The sequence below is a fragment of the Fringilla coelebs genome, assembly GCF_963513975.1.
Source record: "Fringilla coelebs genome assembly, chromosome: 1".
NCBI lineage: Eukaryota > Metazoa > Chordata > Aves > Passeriformes > Fringillidae > Fringilla > Fringilla coelebs.
Window position 1 is genome coordinate 110599865 of NC_140028.1, and position 16412 is coordinate 110616276.

The following is a 16412-nucleotide window of genomic DNA, read 5'->3' on the forward strand; positions in this document are numbered from 1 at the left end:
GGTCTGTGGCGAAGTACAAGATGCTTAGCAGCAAGACAGCTTCAGATCACAAGCTATAGGTGACAGGTTTTTAACTTTGTGTGAATTTTCTTTCCGTTAGGGACCAGATTTTATTGTTTCACTGTAGTTTCAGGTTGGTGTAGCTAAGGGTATAATGAGGTTGATTCAGTGTCGTACTCAATATCTGTAGGTTTACTACTAGTATTTAGTCGTTTTTGTGCAACCATTAGGCATTTTTCACCTATGTAAATTGTTGTTTTATGTGTCGTAAAGTTACGTTAAAGTTCTGTATCGCATTGACTTCTCACCTGCGAGAAGCTTCTTTGAAGCCTCTGTTTATCCTTATCACAGTAATTATTCCACAGATTCCATTATCCTGACGAAGTGATTGTCTTCCAATAATTTGTTAAGACATCTGTAGCTGGTCTTTTATTTCCTGAGTGCAAGGTGTCTGTGATATGTTTAAAAAGCACAGTGTTAATATCTTGGTGGCCTATGCATGTAAGTGCGAAAGAATAGGAAGAAGAGTCTTTTCTTTTTTTTAACTCAGTTGTTAATTTTCAGAGGGCTAAATTTATATATGTAAACCTTATATATGCAAAAGTTTTAGTTGTCCATAATAATGCTGATAAGCTCTGTGTTCATCAGGAGCAGCGTGTGTGCATGGTCTGATAACCATGTGCAGTACTGCTTTAGTACCGTGTATTTCTCCTTTTATCTGGAAGAAATTACTCAGTGCTATTCAGAATGAAAATATCTTTTGTCATAGTCACCGCTCTATGCTTTTGAACATACATGTGTGTGGAAAATCTTTTTCACATGCTGTATGCAGGTGATTTTCTTGCTGAGTGGAAAAATGCACCTCTGGCAGTCTTGGTGTGCTTGAAGCTAATTTGAGACAAGAGGGTAACCTAGATATGCTTGGCTTTCCGGATGTTACCTGAAGAATCACTGCCATGTTAAATTGTACAAAATAATTACAAAATATCATTCATTATTTCAGGGATACTTTATTTGTTTATTTATTTATTTATATATTCCAGCACAGTAGAAGTATGCTCTGGCCTGTCACCAGCTTTCTTATCAACAGCTCTAAGAAGTTCAGAGCCCACTGGTGCAATTACTAAGCATGTGGGAAAGCTTGGGTACTGAACTGGCTTCTGCAGGGATTTGACCTCAAGGATGAAATATGGAAAATGCTACAGTTGTTGCCATAGACAACACCAAGATGTGTGAATGGAGTTTCTACGGTTAGCAAGTGTGCTTGGCTTCCTGCTACCATGTAACTTCGATAGATGCCTGGGGGAGTGCTGCATGTGAGCTAGCTTTGGGCAGCTTGCTAATTAATGGTGCTCTGCAGAAATGTCAGGATCATATTTGGACTCTGATGACTTCAGCCAAAACTGCTGAAGGCTGTTGCTAAGTCTGGCTGTTGACCAGCTCTTAGCAGCTTGCAGACTGATGATCTGTAGTTAGCTTAGTGTGACTGTGGCACACTACTCATGTCAAACAGTAGTGACACTGGAGAGGTCATAAATGCTAAGTCTGAATTGCACATCCATCTGGTCACTGTAAACAGCTGGCATGCTGGCCCCACAAGCACTCTGTCAACTGCTTCAGTCCTTTGCAGATTTGGTTTATAAAAGACTTGTTTCCATTGTGTTTTCATCTTAAAGCAGGCAAAAAAAAATGTGCTTGAAATCACAGAAGCAACATCAATTATACACTGGTTTTGTAGCACTGGTTTGGAAATCCACATTTGTTCTTTGCATCATATGTGGACCACATACCTTTGTGTACAACACCTGTTTTGTCAGTCTGTACTCGCAGTATGTCACAGACAAACATACCCATCCCTGGAGCACATAGCTGTAGTGCACTTTTTTCCCCTGCAAAAAATAGTGTGCTAGACCCTAATGGTAGTTAATTGCTACATAGAAATGGTACTTCTGCTTACCCTTCAGTGGCTGTTTTGTGTGATGTAGTAGGGAGATGGATGCTGGCAGGAAGCATGCAGTAGTAGGTTCTTTGATGTTTCTCAGTGAAAAACTATCCTGTTAACAAATACAGGCTGTGTCAGGATCAGTTTTTAAGTTTGGGCAAACTAAACAGATGGATACGGGAGCAAACTGCTGAGCTTGACCAAAATAATGGCCATAAAGCACACAAGGGAGCCCTGGCCATGGATCTGTGCTTGTCCTGTGCAGGGCAGCCTCTCTGAGCACCACCTCTGTGAAGCAGCTCTCTGGTTGCTCTCCTGCTTTCTGCCTTCCCAGCCTGCCTGCTACCCGACCACCTCCTCTCCTCTGCTGCTGGTGGGAAGGCAAGTGCTGCCACAAAACTGGGGGGTTTTTCCCATGTCAGTAATGGGGACAAAACAAGGTTTCTGTCTCATTTTTGTGGGGTGACAAATGTTGATTCTCCATATAGTTTGGAGACTGTGTCAGCTCTGGCTATGTATTGCAACCCTGCCAGACCTTACGTGGTTTTCATAAATTCAGTGAAGGGATAGACAGCTTATGCAACTGAAGGCGTTTTTTCTTAATAGATTTGTGAAGGATGGAAAAAGCCTTAACGTGGGTAATGTACTGTGCTTCTGAGCCAGAGGCCTGCTCTCCCTCCTCAAAGCAGACTTTCACCCAGTTTGTATTTTGTGTACATACAAACATTTAAAAAAAGAAGTTGGAGAAGCTAGGAAGCCTCACATTTGTAGATGTTCCAGATTGTATAGCTTTATCTGAGTAATAGTAATTTTTAAAAATGCTTTCTAAACAAAAAATCTAAGCATTTGATTTTAAAAATGCTTATATATTTATTTACTTTTGTTATTACCAGATTAAATGCAAATAACTGGAATAGCTACCTTCTTCTCCTAGCCTTAATCCTTATCTTTGAAACCAAACTGATTTCAGTGCATGCTTGAAGAGTTTTACTTAAAATCTCCCAATTTCATACATTACTATTTAATATATAAACAGGCCTAAGATCTGATCTTACAGAACTTCTGAATGTTTTTATAGTCTTATAGGTTGTCCCAGATGTGAGAAATTAAACGTGATCTAGCTTATAACTTGAAGCTTTTTCTTTTGAGCAGAATTTCCCTGCAGCCACTGAGTCTTTTTGCAGATGTAAGGGCTTGCTTTCATGCAACTCATGGCTGCTGTACGCCCTCTGTTTATGGTAAGTAATTTTCTAGGCAGCAAACATTAACTTTGTCTCCAATTCTTCTCCCTGCAGGAAGCTGCACAAGCCTTGATTTATGCTGGGATGGCTGGGTCCAACTTGGAAAATATTCAAGAAAAAATAAATGAGTACTTGGAGAGAGTTCAAGCTCTCCATTCAGCAGGTGGGTAAGGAGGTTTCTAATTAAACCTCTGCTTAAATTAATTGAGTGGAAAGTTGTTTGCTGCTGTGAAATACATATCAATGGTGTTTGCTCTGTTTTTATTATTCTGATTTTCTTGTCCTTTGTGAAGAATCACAAATACAACAAGCCTATCAGTGCTTTGAATTCTGATACATTAAAAATTAAATGGAGCATGACTTTCTAAAGACTTGGGTGTGGGTGTTCTTGGCTTTTAAATATTCTGAGGAACCACATCGATAAAGGTCATTAACAAAGGTATTAAGTGAGATGGACACCTAAGTATATTATTATAGGTGATGTATTTTCACAAATGATGCAATATTTTACATAATTAAACATTCTTTTTCTCCGTGTAGTATGAAAGGGATTTTACTTACATTACTTCAAATCTGAAATATCCTGGAAGCTAACCTCTGCTCCAGGGAAGCGTGATGTTGTTTCCTTGCCCTTGCATAGATGTTTTTGGCAAAGTTTAGAAAGATTTTGTTACCAGACAAGAAATAGACATTACCCATCTGATTAGAGCTGCTAGTGTTTTGGTGACATGTTCAGGATGTTTTTACATGTCTGCTGCTGTAGAAGGCTAAATACCGCTTTTTTCTTTTAGTTCAGTCACAGAAGACAGACCCTCTGAAGTCAAAACAACAGTTGGACTTGGAGCGTGCTCACTTCCTAGTTACACAGGCTTTTGATGAAGATGATAAAGGCAATGCAGAAGAAGCTATAGAGTTGTACACAGAAGCAGTGGAACTCTGTTTGAAAACAGTATGTTAAGCTACAGGTTAACTTGGTGGAATTATGTGATGGTAAGAAATTCTTCCACTCTCACAAGTGACTGACCCTTAAAGGCTGGCTTGAAAATGGAGTACCTGTATTTGTAAAAACTACCTTTTAAATTTTTTTTGTTTGTTTCACTGTTTTTGGTTTGGTTTTTTTTAGTGTTTCTTTGTTATGTTCTATACAACACTGTAAATTAATGGGGACTTGTCTTTTATGTGGGTTTTTTTTTGAACTGGATTATACTAAAAGCTGGAAATATTCTGGAAAATTTTTCGTGTTTATTTTTGCCATGGAGCAAATACCACAAAAGCAGAGATTAAAAACTGTTAAAAATGAAGATGACTTGCCAATGTGTCAGCTGTATTAATTTCTGACCACATTAAAGGAAGTCATTTAGGGGAAATTTGTGTGTGTGACATTTTCTGAAGACATAACAGTTTAGTGATGCCAAAACTATTAAAAATACTACTTGATTACTCAAGTGTTTAACACTAAAGCTGTTATGAGTGAATTCAGTTCACACTGAAATTAATAAGGATGAATTGGCCATTACATAAACAATGAAGAATATAACTACAGGTACTGCTTTTCTCCCTTAAGTCCAGTTGCCTTAACTAACTCATTACAAGAAGAGCTCACCATCATAATGTAACTCCACCAAGTCTGTTTTTCTTTTTCTCTTCTTTTCAATGTTATAATGTAAAAATATTTGTGGGTTGGTGAGGGTGTTATATTACTGTTGCTGAATGCTTGAGTAAATCCTTTCCTCTGAATTATGTTAACAGGTTTTACCTAGGCTAAAACCCCTGGTGGTACAGTGTAACCAGATCAAGAGTTAGTAGAGCTGCTCTAGTTTTTCCACTTGAGCTGTTGGAGCAGAACATTTTCAGTCTATTACATAACATTAACTGCAGCAGCATGCTCCTTTTTCTCTGCTGTGTTCCTTCTTCTGTTGTGTCAGTGCATGCAAATATTACTGAAGTTAGTCTGAAAATACCTCATATTAACAGCTGCATTTATTGGGTATTTCATTAGGTACAAGATACTGCTGAAGTTTCTTTTAATCTTGACTAGCATATTCTTTTGTTGATACGATGGTAAGGTTTGTCCCTTGGGGTTACCCAAAAGTACTTTCTTCTTCCCAGGATGAAAGGAGATTTAAGGGACTCTGCTATCTTGAAGCTTTACTCCCATCCTTCTCCTCAGTATATTCTGGGGGAGTGATTTGTTTCTTCCTTACCCTTGAAGTACTCAGAGAGCAGCCATGACTCCTCTTCTGTGGCTGATTAATAGATGAGTGTGCTGGTGTTCCATCTCCATTACTTACCTTCATAAATCTTTAAAAGTCTTTTCCAACCAGGAACCCCAGAGTGTTATTTATTTGCAAATTAAATTAGTTGCTTACAGAGGGTGTTTCCTAGTTTTGTTTCTTGGGGTGAAAGTAGCTTGCTTTTTGTATCCTCAGTTGACATCCCTGACCTGGAATAACTGGTCAAGGCACAAAGCTGGAACCTGAAACCTGCTTTTAGGTGCCACAGGAGAGGCCACACCTCATGTTGTGCCTCCTGCAGATTCTTTGGCTGCGGAAGCAGTGCTTCATCTGTAAGGAAGACAAAGTGTAAACTGTCATAAAAGACCTCCCAAATGGGAACTGAAGTTAACACTCTTCACATCTTTGTCACCCTGTCCTAGGTTACTTTATGCTTTTGATTGCAAGTTAAAAATGTTGTTCTTGCACCACAATCTTATTTGTTTGAAAACAAACTTATTTCATGAAAGTAAACATTTAAAATCTTTTTCCTAAGTTACCATGATCATTTTAACACATTTGGGGAAAAGAACTGGAACACATCTGAGCTCAGCAGTATATGCAGCATTTTATGTCTTCATTCTGCCAAGATTTTTAATAGTTAATTGTTCTGACAATTCTTTTTTGTATGGACTGTTTTCCATGCTGAAGAATTTTAGACATAACTTCCATTCTATCAGAATTTCACTAGAACAGCAAAATGGTATGTGCTTACACAGTATTTTTTTTATGTTGAGTTTAAAAAAAGAAACAACAACAAACAAAGCAAAATATTTGCTCATTTCAAAAAGAGAATTGGAAGAAATAGCTAGTTACTTTTTGCTATAATCTAGATGTATGAAAACTGATCTTATGAAACATGTTGGTGGTTTTTGGATGTGTAGATTTTTCTTTAATTTTGCGTTTTAGGCTACTGAAACCTCAGAAGCAGGCCTCCAGTCCAAACTGAAACAGCTGGCTCGACAAGCGCTGGATAGGTGAGTACTGCTAATGTTAGAAACATACTTGCTGTCAGTCTAAGTGCACCCTCTGAGTTGGATTCTCAGTCTAACATGTCTGTGTGGATTCTGTGTAGACTAAGTTCCTGCAGAGTTCACCTTGGAGCCACTTGCCAGCTGCTTCACTGCTGAATGTGGCAGCTATTGTGCCAACCCTCTGGGAATCTTGGGACATGCAGAATTGGGGAAGAACTGTGTGCTTGTTAGAACAAATGCAGAACTTCAGAGATATAATCCAGAGTACCATGATTATTAGCCTCTATAAAAGATGCTGAATTCAGGCTAGCATGAAATCAAGGTGTCAAATGTCCCTCCATAAGGAAGACAGCTTGGAAACTGGGAAACATTTTTCTTTACAATAGCACTCTAATTCCATAGGATATGTGTAATGAAATCTCTGAAACAATATACACAAGTATAAGGTTAATGTACCTCTTTTTAAATCAGCTCTATAATGGTGAATCCCAGGCTGTGTTGGGCTAAATTTCAATATAAGCTGAATTTTAGCACTTCTCAGTCTGTGTTCAGGAAAAAATCCCAATATTTTGCATGTATGTGACTATCCAGAAGCTTAATGCAGCAGTAACAAAATATGGCTCCTGCATACACAGTGTTCAAGCAGTTGAAAAGACTGGGTTGTGAGAATGCCCGTGGATTTTACTACTATTGTCCTGCTAGATAAAATAAATCTGGAAGGTATGAGAGGATGCAGATGAGTTTTTTCTCAGTGTTTCAGTGATCTTGTTCTGAGATTCCACATAATGAACACTTACACAAATTCTCCTATTAGCATAATTTAGAGGCAACAAAAATCTAATGAGTTCTGTAAAAAGTAGCTAGTATGAGTTGGAAATGCTATATTTTAATTGATTCAATAAAAGAAAAAGAAGTACCAACATCAGAAATCTATTTTTGTTTTTTAGAAAAAGTAGTGTTGGTCAACTGGAGCATTTGCTCATTCCATTTAACATATGTGGGAACATGAACAAAGAAAATCAATAATTGAACTGTAATTATATTTTTATCACTGTCATAAAGAAAATGCATTCTTTATTTGCTTTAGAGCAGAAGCACTGAAGGAATCTATGTCAAAGTCATCTCAGAAAGAAAAGTCAACTGCAGCCAAACCAAATCAGCCAGTCAGAACATTCTTTCCACTGGGGCCTGATTTTTCTTTAAATGATAAACCGCAGACAATCAGAGCAGTACAAGCTAGTGAATCTCAAGGTCAGAGATACACTGCAGAGGAGATTGAAGTACTCAGGTAAGTCTAAGATTTTCCAAAATGAGTTCCTGGAAGGTGTGATTCTGAGAAGCCAAAGTGCAAAGTTGTTTTTATAGATTGTACAGCTGCTATAAAAGGAGCATAATATTTTATATTACTCTGCCTTCTATTCCATTCAGTTCCTTTTACTTTGATTTTTATTATAGGTGAAATAAGCTACAAATAATGTATAAAACCATTAACCTAAATTGGAACTTTTGAAAACTATCCAATATATAATATTCAAGAGGTAGTGGTCTTGTTTTCAGAAGCGCTGTGTATTACTAGTTTTTAAAAACTTACTTTACTGGTACTTTCTGCATTAATATTTCTGCGTTAATATTCAGAAGATGATTGATAGGTTTGTAACTCTTCTTTTTTGTTGTTTTTCTTCTGACTTGCAGGAAGACTTCAAAGATTAATGGCATTGAATATGTACCTTTCATGAGTGTTGATCTGCGGGAACGTTTTGCCTTCCCTATGCCTTTTTCGTAAGTATGCTTCAGTTACTGAGCTTCATTTTTGTTTTTATTTTCAAAACTTTTCCATATTTGGTATTTCTGTATTTTCTTTTTCAGGGTTTAAAATCATTTACACAGGCTTTTAAGCATATTTTAAGCATAATTCAGGCAGAGATATTTAAATACTACAGCTTCCTTCTTCCACTTTGAAGTTAAAACTTTATTTTAAGCTGCTCCTGCTCTGTAGTACTTTTGCACTCATGTCTTCAAGCCTATAAGGATAATATTATATTTGGCTTTTTGGATTATTGGGATGGGCTGGCAGCTTGAGTCTGTTTTCTGATGCTGCTCCATGCTAATGAGTTTATCTCTGTTGCCTGTAAAATGCAGGTGACAGCTGTTTCTTCTGTAAAGGGCTATTCCAAGGAAGAGTGTGATATATATAACAGCTAGCTTTTCATTAATAAGCAATAATAATAAGTTAATATTACACAGACAAAGACATTTGGGGTTGGTTGATTTCTTTTTTTAACATTTTTGCCTTTTTCAGCCTTAAAAATCACAAACTTTGAAGCAGTAGTCCTTGAAATTGTTTTACAGCTTTGTAATTGTTCTGTGCGTATTTTGCACCACCTATCTGACATATTTAAGACTGCATACACCATAAAAAGCTCTGCTAAACTGCTATTGATTTATTTCTACTTTTTTTCTCTCTTAAAACTAGTGATAAGTGTGGGAAGCTGCCATTGTCCCCCAAACAGAAAGCAATGTTTTCCAAGTGGGTGAGACCAGATGACATAACAAATAACCCTACGATGATCTATACAGTATCAAGTTTCAGCATAAAGCAGGTAAATTGTTCCCAAGTTAAAATGTGTGCTGCTAGTGGTTTAGCATGAGGGACCTCGTTGTTCAAAAAGGTGTCCCCAAATAGGAGAGTCCTTTCCTTGGCTCTTATGAAGTTAAATAAATGGAAAAAATTGCTCTGTAGGGGTCTCATGTGAGCAAGCATACATTTTCTGCCTCTTTAATATTGGCTTTGCTTCTTTTGGTTTAAATCCTTCCCTTTTGAAGGGAGTTGCTAACTGACTGTTTTCCTTCCTTCCACACACTGCATTCAACTCTCAGTATCTGAGTTATTACTAAATGTCCTCACTGGTTTTCTTCTCTTTGTAGACAATTGTGTCAGATTGTTCTTTTGTGGCTTCACTAGCTATCAGTGCAGCATATGAAAGAAGGTACAACAAAAAATTGATCACAAGGTAAGTAGCTGTTGCTTTTTAAGATCTTTTCAGACTTAACACTGCCAAGCTTTTGCAGTATGTTCTGCAACAGCTGTACACAGTCAAAACCAGCATTTGTTTCACCTTCATCTCCCTTGGACTCGTGGTTTCAGCACTTCTAAGCTGCAAGCTAACTTTATATTGAAACAAAGGGTTTTAAGGCTAACAGCAAAAAGCTGTTAGACAAACATTCCTAATAAAAATTTTGAGTCAAAATTGGGAACAGATTGTGAATTTATTTACCATAGACATGTTCAAAGAAACAACAGTTTTTAGACATTCCTATTGCTCTAATATCCAAAATTTTTTTATAGATACTCCCAAAAGTCTGTACAATTTGTTGCATCATGGTATAGGTGTTCTGGTACTAATAAAAGGAACAAAACATCTCATCTGTCTTTGTTTAATGGATAACCCAAGTTTTGTCCAGCCAAGCAGCGCTTTATTAAATTTGCTGTCCTGGTTAGACAATTACCATTGATTAAGTTTTCTGGGGTGTAACAAGCCTATGAAGTGGCTCCCTTACTGTACCTGCAGTCTATTAATCAGGTTTTCTGGGGTATATAGGCCTTTGACTCAACTTGCTCAAGATAGCTTTATTTTTCTGTGACATCTTACTCCTCTCTAGTTATATGATAGCCATTAAACAGTTCTTTATTGAATTTGTTCTTCACCTGTTGATTAAGTTCTCTAAGGGGTATGGGTTCAAGGAGTTCCTTTCTGCAGGTGCAGTGAGATAATTTCTCAGGGTTTTCTTCTGACATTCAGCCAATACAGATCTAAATCAAAGCCAGCTAAAATCATAGTCAAACATTCCTAAACTAATCAAGCATAGTTCATTACAAAATTTTTTAAAAATCACAGAACTCCTAGCTAAGATATAACTTGCTGTCAATGTAGGTATGTATACAGATACTGGAGTCTAACTTCAGATGTGCTTTGAGGAGTAAGTAATAGTTTGGAAGGATTTTGTATTTGTTTGGGATTTTTTAAATGTAAACTTTATTTATAATGCCCTCTGGTTTCATTTTTCTACTTTGTTAGCTGCTGTGTAACAGGTGATCCATTTTACAACTCATTGTAGAATTAATGGTAACAACACGATCTCAGCTCCACTCAATTGGCATCCTATGATAAATTTGCCATGGATTTTCTGTACTTTGCTAGGATGCTCTTGCCAGACCAGTATGCAAATGTTTTTGGATTCTTTTGTTTTAATCTATTCTTTTTGGAACTGAATTTGTATTCTTTTCAAAGTTCTGCACTGCCTACTCCTTCAAAAGTTTGACTTGTCATTGAAGCAAATACTGTATTTATATTATAGATTTGTAAATACTGCTTGTTTAAACATAAGATAAATTTGTTTGCCTTGCTTCTGTTTGAGAAACAGGTTAGTTGTGTTCTTTTTGCTAATGCATAGAAAGCTGCAGCAAGAGCAGGGCCTGAAAAAATAAAAGCGATTTAAACATGATTATTTCTACTAAATTTGAGTTGCTCTTCATTAAAAATGCGATATTTCTGCTCAATGTAAATTTATAAACAGATAGTGTTAATCCCACTTTTATCATTATAAGTGTAGGTACAGCCAAGTCATTTATGTAATAATTTCCTCCTTTTTTTTTTTTCTGTTAACAGTATAATTTACCCTCAGAATAAGAAAGGGGAACCAGAATATAATCCATGTGGTAAATACATGGTGAAGCTTCATATCAATGGTGTTCCTAGAAAGGTAACTTTTTTGGGGGAACTTACTACTGTTACTGCATGAGTCATGTGTTTTAAAAGCATCATCAGCTTCACTATGAAGTGCTTGCATAGCAAAAACTTTGGGCAGGTGTTTTTGGAAAGTATTTTTTAATTCTTAAACCTTTTTGAGGTTAATTTTTAGTTTTGAAGTATGCAACCACATACTACTTCTGTCTGTACATCTGTACTTCTATAGACATTAATAAAAACAGCCTTACATTAAATTCATGTAAAAAAATGCCTTGTATTACTTAGCAGAATTGTGAAAACCAAACAGGAACAAAGCTATTTACCTCCTATTTATGAATTAGATGTGCACTCTTCCACTCCATCTTAGAAAGAATTAAAAATTATAGAGAGGGACATCAGGAAGAGTATAGATATGAAATGACCATAGAGGAGTAACTTGATTGATAATTCAAGCAAGGCCTTGCTCGACTACAGATTTTTAGTAAGAAGAAGAAATGCCTGAAGATAAAACTTGGCAACTCACAAACTATTTCATTTTCTTTTTAGTGCAATAAATAAGAAGATAAAATAATATATTTCTCCACATTATACTTAATTGTGGCATAGATCATAGTGACTGATGAATGCTTATGAGAGTTCAGAAGTTGAGTGGTCATATTCATAGGGTGGGGAAGTAGGGGAGACTCCTCAAAGGCTCTTAATTGTTAAAATATAACCTCTGGGTCAGGAAGTCCTTGAGCTGCAAAATTCTGGAACCTGAATGTTCCAGGAAAGTATAATTTTTGTATCTGCCTTGCTCTTCATATTCTTTCCAAAATATCTCCTAAGGGCTGCCTTTTGTTAGGATGAATGGCCATTTGCTCTCCTATGAAAAGGTCTATTCATTCCTGCACAGATAGGATTTGACCAGAGAATGTGCTGTGTTGGTAGCCTGTATTTGTAATGGACCAGTGCCAACAGGAAACTGAAACATCCTTTCAGAGAAACTGTTTCAGATTACTGCAAATATGCAGTAAGAATCTGTAATGATGATTAATATATTGTACCTAATTTAAAGAAGAAATTTTAATGCTGTCACAGCTGCTGCTTTGAGGTGTTCTTCATTTTCAGAGAGAAGAAACTTAAATCTGGGACTAGAGGCTATGAAAGTGATATGATACAATTTGTTTCCTTAAAGATAAATAAATATTTATGTCTCTGCTGGCTACCAATCCATGCTCTGATTCCTAATTAGATGAGGAATATTGTTAGGCTTTTCTTTACTTTTTATGCTTGTAATGGAACCTTTTTGCAAGTGCCTTTTGCAGTAGCTATTGCACACTTTATAAGAGTGTACTGTCACCATCAGTCAAGGCAGCCACTCAAATGTCACCCAATTAGACCAGTGCAATCAAGAGCTGGCAGTGGAATTTCTTTTTGACTTGGGCAGACCACTGCAGGATTGATATAGGTGTCCATATGTGAGAATAATGGTCAGGTCTGGCTGTGTCTGAAAAGCTTTGTATTAATGAGGATTTTGTTTCATTTTCTGATTGCTTTCAAAATACATTATTAGGTTTATGATGATTTTTCATTCATTTCACACAGGTAATCATAGATGACCAGTTACCTGTTGATCATAGTGGGGAACTTCTCTGCTCTTATTCCAATAATAAGAATGAATTATGGGTGTCACTAATAGAAAAGGCTTACATGAAGGTCATGGGAGGATATGATTTTCCTGGATCAAATTCTGTAAGTATGAGATTATTTCTAAGAGGAAAAAAATCCATTTAAATAATAATGGGTAAAATAATTTCATTCTAGTGCAATCAAGGTGAACAGCTTAGGGCGACAAGTATTTGGTTTGATTTTTTTTTTCCTGTTTCTTTCTTTCACACATATTTTTAGCTGTGCTTAATGAAATTATTCCATCAAAATAGAATGAGCAAGACATCTTGATGGTCAAAGTTAATCTTAGTTCTCAGATTTCAGTATTGATGCTCGTGGGTACGAAGTGTTATATAGAGTCTAGATGGATGTGTTGGGTGAAGTCAAATTCTCTTTGCCCGTATCAATACTGCTGGTTTTGGTTTCTAACTCTTTCAATAAGTAGGGCAGTTCTCCCTCATTAGGTAATGCAGTCAGCTAGGAAAGGAAGAGTCTAGACATTTAGAAGGTCTGTATAAAGGGAGCAAGTGCTTTGATCTGTGCAAGTTTGTTTATCAGATTGTTCAACCCATCTCCATAAATATGCATTGGGTTTCTATAATGTGGTTACTAAAGAAACAGTCAACATAAAAGTGACATGCAAGTTATTCTTTTAAGAGGAATGGTTTGCTGAAATGAGTAGCCCATGTAATTTGTTACTTAGGAAGCCTTTCTGATTTTAACTTTATACTACTAAAATTTTAAAGGTTTTTTTTTTTTTTTATTGATGGTGCCAATTGGTGTCTTGACAATCACATTCTTGGTGGATATACTTAGTAATCATCACCTCTTGAAAAATGTTATGGAGACAAATGTGGCTTTGTGTAAGGGGTAAATGTAGTACATATTTTTAAGTGTCAGGCTGCTTTGTTTTGAAGGACAGAAGCTGGTGAGAATAACAGTGTTTTATTCCCATTGTCATCCTCTAACTTGCTATCTGGAAAAACAGCTTGACTGGTGACATTTAATCTCCACCCTTCCTGCCCCCTTCACTTTCCACTGTATTTCAGCTTCCTTCTGTAATCAGGGTGACTTACAATCAGGCTGTTTTGTATTTGTAATTCCTCATGTTCCCACCCCCCCCAGTGCTGGTAATTGACACTTCAAGCATTTATAGTCTCTGCTTTTGCTTTGAGGAGTACAAAGCAAAAGAAAAATATTTCAAGGAGTTGGGCGATTAAAGCATCTTTTAATGGAAATACATGTCAGTGTCAGCTTTACCAAAAAGAATAAAAAACCCAAATCCTGATTTAGAAACAAAACATAAATTATTTAAAATGCATATATAATAGCAAGGTACCAAAGTGCTTCTGAGATATGCTTTAAAAATCTGTAAACCAATGAAATAAATAGAACAGATCACACAATTGAGCATGACTGATAATTCTGATATGCTTCCATTGCTCTGCAATTCCAGTTTATTTCATCAGTTCACTTTCCAACCTTTTTTTTTCTTTTTAAGCTACTTGGAATTGTTGTCCTTGTCTAATCAAAGAATTTTTTGTTTGTTAGTCTTAATCTTCACCCTTTTATGTGTAGAACTGTATTATGACTTATGTGTACTTGATTTCTTTCAAGATATAAGTTGTGTACATACATCATATGTTTATATATGGATTATCTGTTCTGATTTCTATTGAATACTTGCATTTCAGAATATTGATCTCCACGCACTGACAGGTTGGATACCTGAAAGAATTGCAATGCACTCTGACAATCAGGCCTTCAATAAAGACAGCACTTTCAGAATGCTTTATCAGAGGTAGACATTTGTTTTTTCCTAAGTAATTAAAATGCTTGCTGTGAAGTAGCAGTGTTACCACTGTAAAAGCAGTAGAGTCACCACAGATACTTCAACAGCATTTTGGTACTGCTACAAATTGTGCTTTATGAAACTTCCATGTGCTTTCTGGAAGAAGAAAAATTGAAGTATTGGTGGCTTTGTTACAACAGAAGATTAAAATACTGGGGAATTTTATGTGATGGAATTCTTCTTCTATATGTATGAATAAAAAAATAACCCTTTCCTTGACAAAGAAGACAGAATATAAAGTCAGAGAAGAGCAGTGTGTAACCAATATACCAGTTATATTATACCTGGTACCAGTTATAATATATACCAGTTAAGTGTTTAAAAAGAAGAAGGATATATGTTCTGTGTTTCCACACAGTTCCCCAGAACTGTATTATATCTGCTGTCCTTGCCAAGCAGATAAGCAGATACAATACAGTGTTTCTAATTGTATCACAGGGTTATGCCCCATAGTAAATCTCCTGAAGGAGCAGCAAAAGTCTTATCAAAACTGCAATACTGCTTTTCAGACCTACCATAGCAGTTGCATTTGGTGGTCTTAAGGGTCCAAAGTAAATGATTCTTTTATTTTGCTTATTATAAATGGCAGGTATACCAAGTACTTTGATTTCTTTCAGAATGGTTTTGTTTAGCCAGTGTCTTATGTATTTCAGTGCAGTAGAAGGGGGTTATTCTGTTGACTGAAACATCTGCATCCACCATAAAAGAGTCTTTCTATAGAATTTTTTTCAGTTGCTTAGGAGCTCTCAGAGCTGTCAACAATTTTTCAGATATTCTAGTGTTGTAATTTGAAGGAATGACTAAGGTTAGAATGGGATCTAGCCATTGGAATATTGCTATTGTTCACCTGGAATGTGTTGATCCATGCAGTCCAGTGATCCTGTAATCTGTCTAGGGACACCCAGTATGTACTTGGATTTTTAGCACAGGCTGGAAGCATGTTAGTGTGTTTGCACAACAGTAATTGTTCCAAAATTAACAATTGCTATTCAGAACACTGAACACCTGCAAAAGTATAGAAGCATGAACTACTTCTTCAGAATCCTGGGGGTGTGACAGACTTAATAATTTGCTATATGCAGTCGTTGACTGAGTGGTGATGAAATCACATTTGCACTCAGCTGTGGATCTGTGAAGAGTATCTTAAAAGTGACACAGCTTCAGCAACCAGCTTCAGGTGGATAAATGCTGAATTTTGTTTATGAAAATATGGAATTATATTAAAATAATATTTTTTTAATTAAACTGTATACTTAGTTGTGAAAGAAAAATAGTTCCACTTTCTCAAATTTTTTCAGGAGTGGTTTCTGTTGACAAACACCCCTGTATCCCAGTTTTCATAAAGCAGGGTCATGCTAATGGGCCGTGTACAAACATACTATTGTAGTGTCTGGCAAATGTTAGATTGCAATTTGTGGGATATAATTAAACTATTTTTTCATCTCTTTTTGAACAGATTTCACAAGGGAGATGTCCTTATCACAACAGCAACAGGGGTGATGTCTGAAGAAGAAGGAGAAAAGTGGGGTTTAGTGCCAACCCATGCATATGCAGTCTTGGATATAAGAGAATATAAGGTATCAAATGAAGCTGGTGGTGTTTTCAAACTCCTGCTTGAAACCTACATGTGTTTCTAGGCTTACCCTAGATGGGCAGCTACTGGTTTGTTTTTGCTCTAATGGCTAATATATTTTCTTTTGTCTTGGACTGGTGGACTGGGACTCCACTGGGA

At 36.4% G+C, this 16412-nt stretch overlaps 1 protein-coding gene across 2 annotated transcripts in view; it reads left to right on the top strand.

Annotated features, from left to right (window-relative positions):
* Positions 1 to 16412, top strand: part of CAPN7 (calpain 7) — a 32481-nt gene that overhangs the window by 884 nt on the left and 15185 nt on the right. The window contains exons 2-12 of one of the 2 annotated variants that reach the window (XM_084226332.1): positions 3238 to 3346; positions 3975 to 4132; positions 6366 to 6433; positions 7518 to 7718; positions 8123 to 8209; positions 8904 to 9030; positions 9356 to 9441; positions 11098 to 11191; positions 12766 to 12912; positions 14523 to 14629; positions 16137 to 16257. In XM_084226332.1, coding sequence (XP_084082458.1) covers positions 3238 to 3346; positions 3975 to 4132; positions 6366 to 6433; positions 7518 to 7718; positions 8123 to 8209; positions 8904 to 9030; positions 9356 to 9441; positions 11098 to 11191; positions 12766 to 12912; positions 14523 to 14629; positions 16137 to 16257 — 1305 coding nt within the window. Of the gene's footprint in view, positions 1 to 3237; positions 3347 to 3974; positions 4174 to 6365; positions 6434 to 7517; positions 7719 to 8122; positions 8210 to 8903; positions 9031 to 9355; positions 9442 to 11097; positions 11192 to 12765; positions 12913 to 14522; positions 14630 to 16136; positions 16258 to 16412 lie in introns of those variants that run through there. The other variant, XM_084226333.1, reaches the window with a different exon arrangement.